This window comes from Micromonas pusilla (assembly GCF_000151265.4).
Source record: "Micromonas pusilla CCMP1545 genomic scaffold MICPUCscaffold_6, whole genome shotgun sequence".
Classification (NCBI taxonomy): Eukaryota; Viridiplantae; Chlorophyta; class Mamiellophyceae; order Mamiellales; family Mamiellaceae; genus Micromonas; species Micromonas pusilla.
In genome coordinates, this window is record NW_003315887.1 from 947,967 (window position 1) to 958,429 (window position 10,463).

General features: G+C 67.0%; 5 protein-coding genes across 5 annotated transcripts; 3 read left to right on the forward strand and 2 right to left on the reverse strand.

Annotated features, from left to right (window-relative positions):
- Positions 1-525: 525 nt before the first annotated feature.
- MICPUCDRAFT_5355 (uncharacterized protein) lies at positions 526-1,212 on the forward strand (the record flags this gene model as incomplete). Its single annotated transcript, XM_003059229.1, has 1 exon — positions 526-1,212. A coding segment is annotated over one exon (687 nt), but the record flags the coding sequence as incomplete, so codon positions are not given.
- Positions 1,213-2,009: 797 nt separating this feature from the next.
- MICPUCDRAFT_58991 (uncharacterized protein) lies at positions 2,010-2,858 on the forward strand (the record flags this gene model as incomplete). Its single annotated transcript, XM_003059230.1, has 1 exon — positions 2,010-2,858. The coding sequence occupies one exon, from the start codon at positions 2,010-2,012 to the stop codon at positions 2,856-2,858; it is 849 nt and encodes a 282-aa protein (XP_003059276.1).
- A 187-nt stretch (positions 2,859-3,045) lies between these two features.
- Positions 3,046-4,312, forward strand: MICPUCDRAFT_58992 (uncharacterized protein; the record flags this gene model as incomplete). Its single annotated transcript, XM_003059231.1, has 2 exons — positions 3,046-3,774; positions 3,959-4,312. 2 exons carry the CDS (start codon positions 3,046-3,048, stop codon positions 4,310-4,312), a joined length of 1,083 nt encoding a protein of 360 aa, XP_003059277.1.
- Positions 4,313-4,407: 95 nt separating this feature from the next.
- MICPUCDRAFT_58994 (uncharacterized protein) lies at positions 4,408-5,992 on the reverse strand (the record flags this gene model as incomplete). The annotated part of the gene is made up of 1 exon (XM_003059541.1): positions 4,408-5,992. The coding sequence occupies one exon, from the start codon at positions 5,990-5,992 to the stop codon at positions 5,090-5,092; it is 903 nt and encodes a 300-aa protein (XP_003059587.1). The 3' UTR covers positions 4,408-5,089.
- Positions 5,993-6,222: 230 nt separating this feature from the next.
- On the reverse strand, positions 6,223-8,415 carry MICPUCDRAFT_47578 (uncharacterized protein; the record flags this gene model as incomplete). Its single annotated transcript, XM_003059542.1, has 1 exon — positions 6,223-8,415. One exon carries the CDS (start codon positions 8,413-8,415, stop codon positions 6,223-6,225), a length of 2,193 nt encoding a protein of 730 aa, XP_003059588.1.
- Positions 8,416-10,463: the final 2,048 nt, after the last annotated feature.

The window sequence follows — 10,463 nt, forward strand, 5'->3', positions numbered from 1 at the left end:
CTCGCGACGGCGCGCGTTCGAGACGCGAAGGGAACGAGCGAGGCGCGCGTCCGTGACCCGATGCGGGCGGCGAGCGCGTCTGGGTGGCGGCTCGCGAGGAGTGACGTCGCCGCGCGCGTTGCGGCACAGATAAGGCGCGAGCGCGAACGCGAGCGCCACGAGTTTCGAGCGCTCGACGAAGAGAGATTAGATTTCGCGCGCGCGTCTCTTCCCCGCCGCGCGCAGGCGGTCCGAGCGCGCATGGCGACCTTGGCGATCGCCCGGGCGGCGCCCGTCGCCCCCGCGCGGCGTTCGCGACGCCGTGCGCGCGGCGTCGTCCGCACCCTCACGCGAGCGGCGGCGAGAGGTGCGTCGGATGATTCGAGCTCTTTCGTCCGCGCGCCGCTTCGTCGAAATGTTTCTTTTCGCGCGCTCTCGCCGCCTTCCGCGACGCGCCGCGACGTCCGTCTTCTTCCCTCGCGCTCATCCCTCCCTCCCTCCCTCTCTCCCAACTCCTCCGCAGAGACCGAATCGAGCGCGGGCGCGATCGACGTCGTCGCGCTCGGGAACATGTGCGTCGACGTCCTCCTCCCGCCCGCGCCGATCCCTTCCCCCGACGCGCTCAAGACCGACGCGTCGCTCGCGTCGCTCGACGCGTCCGCGGAAGCGAAGGACGACGCGCGCTGGGAGGTGGGGGGGAACTGCAACTTCCTCATCGCCGCCTCCAGGCTCGGGCTCAGAGCCGAGTGCGCCGGGCACGTCGGCGACGACGCGCACGGCGCGTTCCTCGTCGAGACGCTCGCCGCGGAGGGCGTGCCGTTCCGAGACCTGTGCGCGATCGCGAGCGAGGACGCGCAGACGGAGACGCTCAAGTGTTTCGTCCTCACCGACGGCGCGGGCGGGCACGCGTTCTGCTCGCGCTACGACCTCGGGCCGTGGCCGCTGCTGTCGCGCGTGGACGTCGTGGATGAGGGCGCGGCGAGCGCGCTCGCGCGGTGCTCCGCGGTGTTCGTCAACGGGTTCGTGTTCGACGAGCTGAGCCCCGCTGCGGTGCGAAGCGCGATCTCGCTCGCGAAGCTCAACGCCGCGGGGGTTTTTTTCGACCCGGGCCCGAGGGCGTTCACCTTCGTCAGCGGCGACGCGGGGAGGAAGGAGGCGCTGGACACGATCTTGGCGGCGACGGACGTGATACTCGCGACGCTGGAGGAGGCGGCCGCGCTCGCGGGGATCGAGGCGGTCGCCGGCGCGGGGCACGGCGCGACGGAGACGGGCACCGCGGTGGGCGCGTCGTTCGCGGAGAGCGACCCGACCTCCGGCGGCGGCGACGACGCGTTGGACCCTCTGAGCGTCGCCAGGGCGCTCTTCTCGCGGCCCGGGTGCGCCGCGGACTGGGTCGTGATCAAGTGCGGGCCCGACGGCGCGGCCGCGTTCACGCGCCGCGGCGACGCCGTGTACGTCGGCGCGCCGGAGATCGACGTCGTCGACACCGTCGGATGCGGCGACTCCGCCGCCGCCGCCGTCGTGCTCGGGTATCTGAAGATTCAAAAGAAGAAGAAGAAGCTGTTCGAGGCGTCGAGCGGGAAGATCGCGTACTTACCCAACGCGGTGCTCGCGGGGATGATGGAGGAGACGCTCACGCTCGCGACCGCGGTCGGGAGCGCGACGGCAACGAGGCCGGGGGCGGGGCGAAACGTCGCCGACGCGGAGACGACGCGAGCGCTGTTGACGGCGGCCGCGGCGAAGATCGAGACGATGAGCGAGGAGGAGCGGGCGAGGTTCGGGATCGGCGCGGGGGGGGCGAAGCGCGCGTTGGACGTGCTGGAGGAGTCGTTGCGCGCGAAGGATAGGGGGCAGAGCGCGGTGTGATGAACGAGAGGCGGACGGAGGACGCCTCGCGGATTTTTTATAAATCTTCCTTTCGGTCGTGGAAAACGCAAACGCGACGACACACTTATCCATCCGACTCGACGCGTTGCATAGCACACGCCCCTCGCGCGGCCGGCACCGCACGCCGCTTCGTCGTTCCTCTCATGTCGTCCTCGTCCGCGCTCGCGCGCGGCGGCGTCGCGCGCGTCGCCGCCGCGCGGCCGCGCCGCGCGTCGTCCCGTGCGCCCGCGTCATCTCGTCGCGCGACGACGACGTCGGCGATCTCGAAAAACGACGCCGACGCCGCGCCTCCTCCGTCGCGACGCGACGTCCTCCTCGCCGCGGCCGCGACCGCGGCGACGCTCGCGTCGTCCGCCCCCTCGCCCGCGCGCGCGGACGCCCCCACCTCCGTCGTCGCGTTCGAAGGCGTCGCGAACGAGCGTTGGACGAAGGTCCCCGTCGCCGTCTCGCTCCCTTCTGCGTGGCAGTCGCGCCCGGGCCAGCGCGCGAAGCAGACCAAGTTCATGATGTACACGGACACGTACGGGCCAAACTACCGATACACGGACGCGCTGCCAAAGTTCGTGGACGCGGACGGCGGCGTCGTCGCGGATTTCATCGCGTGCAGCGTGCAGTCGCGCGGCGGGCAGGAGAGCGTCACGGATCTGGGACCCATTGGGAACGTAGACGCGAAAGTCGCGTTCGGCGTCGACGTCGAGGACATCGCGCTCGCGGAGACCGCGGGCTCGAACGTGCGTAAGGACGCGGGGAAGCAGACGTACTACGAGTGGGACCTGGACGTCCCGAACGGGAGCAAGGTGCTGCTCAGCGCGTGTATCAGCGGCGGCGGGTTGTACGTGCTGAGCATTGCCGCGAGCGAGGCGCAGTGGAAACGAGCCGGGGAGGAGTTGAAGAGGACGCGCGCGAGCTTCGCGGTGCCTGTCGCCGCGGAGAGCACGACGGACATCTCGAATAGGATTTACAACAACGCGAGCGCGGGCGGGTTTAAGTGAAGCGGGCGAGCGGCGAGAGGGTGGAGGGGCGTGTTATGTTAACCTTATTTGCGATATGCAAGAAAAACGTAAACGCGAGAGCTCGCGACACTGACGAACTCGGCACTCGACGACATCTGACAGCGCGCCGCCGCCGACGTCGAGGCCTCCGCGCGGACGGCGCGGCGATCGACGCGCGCGTCGCGGGATGTCCACCGACGCCGCCGCCGACGTCGCGCCGCCGCCGTCGCCGGACGACGACCCGCGCGCGACGAGTCTCGGCCGCGTCGACGCGCGCGACGACGACGACGACCCCCCCGACGAGATCCGCGACAGGCTCCGCCACGTCCAGGAGGCGTGCGACGCGACGACGGTCGACGCGCCGTTCCCGACGTTGGACCTCAGCGGGAGCCACCACGCCGGCGACGCGATCGAGCGCGTGACGTGCTTCGGCGACGCCGTCGTCCGCGGGCTTCGAACGTTGCGCCTGGAGTTCGCGCTGCGACTGGAAGACTCGCACGTCGCCGCGCTCGCGCCGAGCGCCACGCTCGAGGACGTCAACCTGAACGGCGCGCAGTCCGTCGGCGACGACGCGGTGATCGCCATCGCGCGCGCGAACCCGGGCTTGCGCGACATCGGGCTCTACTGGAACGTGCGCGTGACGGACGACGCGATCGCGACGCTGTGCGCGTCGTGCCCGGCGCTGCGATCGATCAACCTCAGCGGATGCAAGCGCCTCACCGACGCGAGCGCGAAGTCGCTGTCGAAGCTGAGACGCGTCGAGTCGTTGAACCTGACGCGATGCGCGTTCACCGACGATGGGTTGACCGCGATCGTGCTGTCGCCTGGGATCGCGGATCACCTCGTCTCGTTGAACCTGTACGCCGCGGCGCGGTACACGAGCCGCGCGTATCGCTGCGTCGGCGTCTTGTCGCAGGTGCGTTCTATACACTGGTCCCCATACGACCGCGTTGGCGTGGTGAACGCCGATCCTTAAGGACTTTGCCCGGCGTCTCTCTCCGCCCATCCCTTGCGTTCAATCCCTGCCCTCGGGGCCTTTCAACTCCACCTGACGCCTTTGAACACCACCCCGCCATCGCTTTGTATGGAACGACCCACAGTTGACGTTTTTGGACGTGTGCGGCTCGCAGGAGATCTCCGACGACGCCGTCGCGGAGATCGCGGAGGGGTGCCCGCTCTTGGAGTACCTGAACATGTCGTGGTGTAACGCGGTCACGGACGTCGGGTTCGTCGCGGTCGCGGAGGGGTGCCCGCGGTTGCGGATAATGAGCGCGCACGGGAACAGAAACGTGACGAGCGCGTTTGTCGACGCGTTGGCGCGGACCGGTGACGGGTCGCTGCGAACGCTGGACGTGTGCGGTTGCGTGGGCGTGGCGGAGGACAGGAGAGCGCTGCGGGCGCTGCTGCCGTCGTTGCACGATGACGACAGGACCGCGTTCGTGTTTCACACGTGAGCGGGGTGGCGGGAACACGACGATAGGCACGTAGGAACGGCACGAAAACCGAAAAAACGGGCGGCGGCGGCGGCGGCGTTCGAGCCGACGGCGATCGTCTTGTTTTTCGATGCGCATTAAATAGCATGTTAAGTTAGCAAACGTACAGCGCCGAATCCATCCAACTCGTCTTGCGCGTATCTTCGGAAGGATTTCTCGCCGGCAGGATCCGCCGCACCTAGGAAGTCGACCGTGAACAAAATGGACTCGAGGGTCAACTGTCCATCTTCATTTTGTTCCTCTTCCTCGTGTACGTGTACGATTAAGGTAGGTAAACTCCTTACCTTATATCCTGCTTTTCGCATGTGCCAAATGACTTGGAGGCAAGTTACGTCAGACTCCCACACTGCCTTCACGTCTTCGAAGCTGTGAACGAATTCGCCGTCGAACGAGGAGGCGATTTCGAGGAAACGTTCACGCTCGATGTCGAAACGCTCACTATCATGAAGAAAAAAAGAAAATAGCTGCATCAGGGGATAAGGTCCAAGTTCAAAGGAGTCGTATTGTAGCGTCCTCGACGCGTGACAGAGATCGTAGAAAGAGACAATATCATCGCGGGTAAGGTTTTTACCGACTGGTACGTAACAGTAACCGACGTCTAAGATGTAATCGACCGGAAGTTCTGGAGGTGCTTCTTCTTAAGCGTCGTCGTCGTCTTCTCGGATCCTATAGACATGTAAGTGATTGCGCAAGTGCTCCATTTCCGACTGTGTGAAGTCCAATTTACGTTCACGCTCATCATATGTGGATGGATGATGAAGATTTTTGTGCTTTTGCTCTTCCTCCCACAACTTTCTCAGGGGCTTCTCGAAAACATCTTTCCACCTTCTCGCGAAACCAAGCGCTAATTTGAAAGTCCACAGGGCTCAACCCTGTGAAATCTGCCATCCTTGTCATCTGATCCATATACTCCTCCACTATTTCATCCAGCGGGTAGCCGCGGCCGCCATTTTGATAAGGATATCGATTAGAATAAAGCTGGCGAGCTTTTTCAGACGTCAAGAGCAAGAGAGCACGTATGAGGGCCTCCTGAACCACGCCAGTGAGCACTCTCAACTTTGTCGAGCCCCCCGCCGCGGCGAGTTCCACTCCCTGTTTCACGATGCAGAGCACCGTGTCTTGAGCGCTTTTGAGCGGTTCAGTTATCTCGGCGATGCGCGCATCCCACACCGCGTTCGCCCTGGCCGCGACGTCCGCGGCTGCTGGAAGCGCGATATCTCCTCGCCCTTCGCGCTCCTCCCGAGCTCGTTTTTTCTTCGATTCGTGCTCGTCCCGAGCTCTTTTTTTCTTCGCGGCGATCGCGGCGACTTGCGCGCGCTTGATGATGCCCGCCTTCTCCGCGAGCCTCGTCGACCTCGCTTTGATATCAGCCGCGATCTCGTAATCCCCCGCGGCGGCGGCCGCCTTCATTTGATCGTTCATTTCCGGTATTTTCGCCTCGACATCTGCGAGCATAGCCGCGAGATCGTCCAGAGGGCGCAAAGAAAAAGCTCTTACGCGCTCGGCGACGTCGTCCACCTCCATGATCTCGACGTCGGTTCCGTCGCCCGGAATCGTCGACGTCGTGCGGACGCCCTCCCCGGGTCGTCTGGCGTACGGCGCTGTCGACGCCGTTGGCGCGTGCTCGGACGCGCCGTCCATCTCGCGCGCGGATGGAATGTTGGCACCTCTGCTCGGACAGGAAATATATCGGTTGCCAACATTTTTCCGACAAGCGCGAGCTACTGTACTGTACAGGTACACACTGTACCCGGCCGCGCGGGGGGGAGGTTCGCGCGACGACAGGACGGATGCGACACGACGTCGTCTCGATGACAATAAGGTTAGCAAAATACCAAAGGCGGACGACGCCCTCCCGCGCGTCACGTCAGTCACGGATCGTACGGCGACTTCGGCGGCTTCTTCGTCACGCTGCTCCGCCGCGTCAGCTTGTGCCCTGGCGGCCGCCAGTACCCCTCGATCGTCTCCTCGTACCTCGACGCGTCCACGTGCCGCCGCAACGCTTCCAACAACAACGCCGTCACGTCCCTCTCCGTCCCTTTCGGGAGCCGGTGCGTGTCGCAGAACGTCGCGGCGACCTCCCTCGCGACCTCGCCCTCGCGGAACACGAGCGTCGCGGTCGTCTTCCCCGGCCGCGCGGACGACGCGTGGATGCCGATCTCCAGCGAGAGAATCGCGTCGCCGACGGGCGGGCGGACGCGGTAGGGCCACCCCCGCGTCGTCGGTATCGTCGGCGACTTGGGCGACGACGCCACCTTCTCTCTGGCGACGGCCGCGGGGCCGACGACGGGGCCGACGACGTTGACGACGCCGTTCTTTTTCCGCGTCACCACCGTGACCGCGCCGAGGCGCGGCGGCGTCGACCGCCGCGCGTCGTCGTCGTCGTCGTCGTCGACGTCGACGTCCGCGACGTCGACCGCTTTCGGGTCGTAGCGCGTCACGAACTCGCGTTCGCTCGGGCTCATGACCGACGGCGCGGGCGATGGGTCCTTCGGCGGCGGAGAAGGCGGCGCGACTGACTCGACCGGCTCGACCGGCGGCGGCGCCACGGCGACGCGCAACTCCGGATCGAACGCGTCCGGGGGTATCTCGTCCATCGACGCCGGCGGCGGCTGCCCCGCCGTCGCGCGCTCCGTGAGATACATCGCGACGACGAACTCGTTCCACGTCATGTGCCCGTCCGCGTCCGCGTCCGCGAGGTCCCAGATCGTCTCCAGCGTCGCCTGCTCTAACCCCGCGGTCGCGAGGAGCTCGGCCATCGCGCCGCCGTCGACCATCTCCATCTCGCGCGCGCCGTCGGACGCCTTCATTTCCTCGAACGTTGTCCTGTGCTTCGCGAGGTCCTTCTCCGTCAAGCGCGGCCACCGCGGGTCCTCCGGCGCGAGCGTCGGCGTCGGCTCGGGAGGCGGCCGGACCGGGGATTCGAGAGGAACAGGAACGGCCTCGGCGTCGGCGTTCACGCGCGACGCGCGCGGCAGCTTCGCCGTGCCGGACGAGCGCGAACTCGTGAACGACGGTCGCGTGACGCTCTCCTCCCTCTCTTCCTCTTCCTCCGCGTCGAACGTCCCCGCGGGGAGGTCGCTCAGCGCGTTCGGCGGGTCCTGCCCGACGCTCGCGCGCTCCGTGAGGTACATCGCGACGACGAACTCCTTCCACGTCATGTCGCCGTCGCCGTCCGCGTCCGCGAGGTCCCATATTTTCTTACACACGTCGTTCGACAGCCCGGCGGAGAGCAGCAAGTCGACGACGGCTTCGCCGCTCAGGTAGTCGTCGTCGTCGTCGTCGTTCAACTCGTCGAACACGCTCCGGTGACGATTCAGATCCCCGCGCGTGATCCTCGGCCACGGATTCGAAGGGTCGTGCGCGGCCGGGGAGTCCACGCGCGGGTCGGGGTCGTCGCGCGCGCGCCGCCTCGCGCGCGTCGCCGTCGCCGACGCCGACGCCGACGCCGCCGGAAACGGAAACGGAAACGGAAACGTCCCCGCGGGCAAATCCGCCAGCGACGCCGGGGGCTCCGTCCCGCGGCGCGCGCCGTCCACGAGATACATCGCGACGACGAACTCGTCGAGCGTCATCTGCCCGTCCTCGTCCCAGTCCGCGAGCGCCCATATCTTCTTCAGCGTCGCCTTCTCGAGGCCCGCGGCGAGGAGCACGGCGACGACTTGGTCGCCGCGGAGGCGGTCCGAGCCGCCGTCGCGAAGCGCGTCGAACTCTTCGCGGAGACGCTCGAGCTCGGTCGCCGCGAGCGGCGGCCGCGCGAACGTCGCGGGCTCCAGCGCCTCGAGCGCGGCGACGATCTCGGCGTGCGTGGACGCGTCGGTCGCGCGTCGCGTCGCGCGCGGCGACGTCGCGCGGCTCGACGCCTCGGAGAGACCGCCGGCGGGGCGCGGCGGCATCTCGGGCAGGGAGAAGGACAGCGGCGCGGGCGGCGCGCTGCGTCGCGCCGCGCGGCGCGGGCCCGCGGTGGACGGCCGACGCGGCCCCGCGGACATCGACGGCGAAGACGTCGACGGCTTCCGCGCGGACGCGGACGCGGACGCGGACGCCGGGCGCGTCGCCTTCATGTCGCTCGGCTCGTCCCTCGCGCGGAACTCGTAAAAGCTGAGGTGCGTTCCATACAAAAATAGTTCACCGGAGGTCAGTTGAAAGGGACCCACGCGATCAAGTGTTGAAACCGAGCGGTGGGTGAAAAACGTGTGTATAGAACGCACCTGAGCTCCGTCTCCTCGCGGACGACGCGACCGAGTTTCATGCGATAAACCGCGTCGTCGAAGCCCTTGATCGGCTTCGGCGGCGTCGGAAGCTTCGGCGCCGGTCTCGCCTTGGGTATCGGCTTGGGCTCCCACGGCCGTCGAAGCGTCGTCCCCGGGACGTGCTGGTACGTCGACGCGTATCCGTTCCCGTACATGAGCGTCGTCGGCGCCTTCTTCCGCGTCTTCGGAGTCGCGTCCTCCTCGACGCTGTCCCACCGCTTCGGCGCCTTGCGAATCGCCGGCTTGAACGTGCACTCTTTGAGCGACTCCGCCTCTCGCCGCTCCGCCGTCGTCATGAGCGAGTGGAACCCCTCTTTGAGTTTTCTCGCCGCCCAACGGTTCGCCGCGTCCGCGTCTCTGACCATCGCGACGGACTTTCGGTTCAGCTTGGGCGAAAACGTGCACTCCTCGCGCTCTCGCGCCGCCTTCTCTTGAATCGCGCGCTCCTTCGCAGCCTCCGACGCGACGCGCCGGCGCTCCATGCGGTCCACGATGTGGTCGTCGTCGTCCAAGGAAAACGGCTTCGTCGTCTGCGTTTTCTTCTTCGCGCTCCCGCCCGAACCCGAACCCGACCTCGGCGCCTTCGGCGCGTCCTCGCCGAGCCACGACGACCACTTCGCCGCGTGCGCGTGCCCGATCGGCGTGTACGCGAGCCGCGCGAGGCTGGCTTTCGCGCTCGCGAGCTCGGTCACGAGCTCGGCGATCTCCTCGACGGTCTCCGCGTCCGCGCCGCGCGGCCACCACGGCACGCCCGACGCCCTCGCCGCGGCGCCGAGGTCAAACTCCTCGCCGCGAGAGAACGACTGGTCGTCGCGCACGTCGAGGAGGCTCGCGCCGCTCTCGGAGACGCGAGGCGCTCGCGTCGCGGACGCCCTCGCGAGCCCGGCGTCGGTGACCGCGCCGACGAAGCGGCAGAAGAGCCACAGCGGGATCTCTTCGTTTCTGCTACGGCGCAGGCAGTTGCGGACGCGATACACCAGCCGCGCTTCTTCGCGACGCGCGGCGTTCTATACAAGCGAAAGTCGGGGTGGAGTTGAAAGGTGTCAGTTGGAGTTGAAAGGCGCCGAGGGCGGGTATTGAAAGGGAGGGGTGGGCGGAGAGAGACGACGGCGAAAGTCCTTAAGGATCGGCGTTCACCACGCGAACGCGGTCGTATGGGGACCAGTGTATAGAACGCACCCCGACGGGGGTCTCGCCTAAGAACCCGAGCGCGCGCAACGCGGGGCCGATGTTCGCGTTCGGGATCTGTAACGCCCCGGTGCAGTTCGTTACCGTGGCCGCGACCGACCGCGTGCACGCGTCCAAGAGCACCTTCGCCCGGCGAACGTTCGCCGCGTTCGACTTTGAAGAGATCCCTTTCGACTTTCGCAGCGCCGCTCGCTCGGCTTCGAGCGCCGAGCGCTCCGCCGCGCGCTTCTCCGATCGCAGCGACGCCTCCATGTGGAACGACTTCGCCGCGGAGGCTGTGAACGACGTCGACGCGCGCGCCGCCGCTTTCGCCGAGGAGGGAGTGCCGCTTTCGCCGTCGTAGCTCAGGTCGATCGCGTTCATTCGATCCTCGAGGTTCACCTGGCCGTCGCCGTCGTCGTCGTCGTCGTCGTCGTCGTTCGTCGTCCTCCCTCTTCCTCTTCCGCCGCTCGTCGTCGTCTTAAACGGCGACGGCCGCGCGCGGAACGGCGTCAGGTCCTCCGTCTCCTCCGCCTCCCTCTCCGCGCGCGTCAACTCGATCCGCGCGAGCCTACGCTCCTCGAGGAGCTCGAACCGCTCGTTCATCTCGTCGAGTTCGTCCTCTCGCAGAGGCTCGACGCCGCGGTCAAAGTCGCACGCGGCGTCCTCCTCCGCCTCGATCGCCTTCGCGA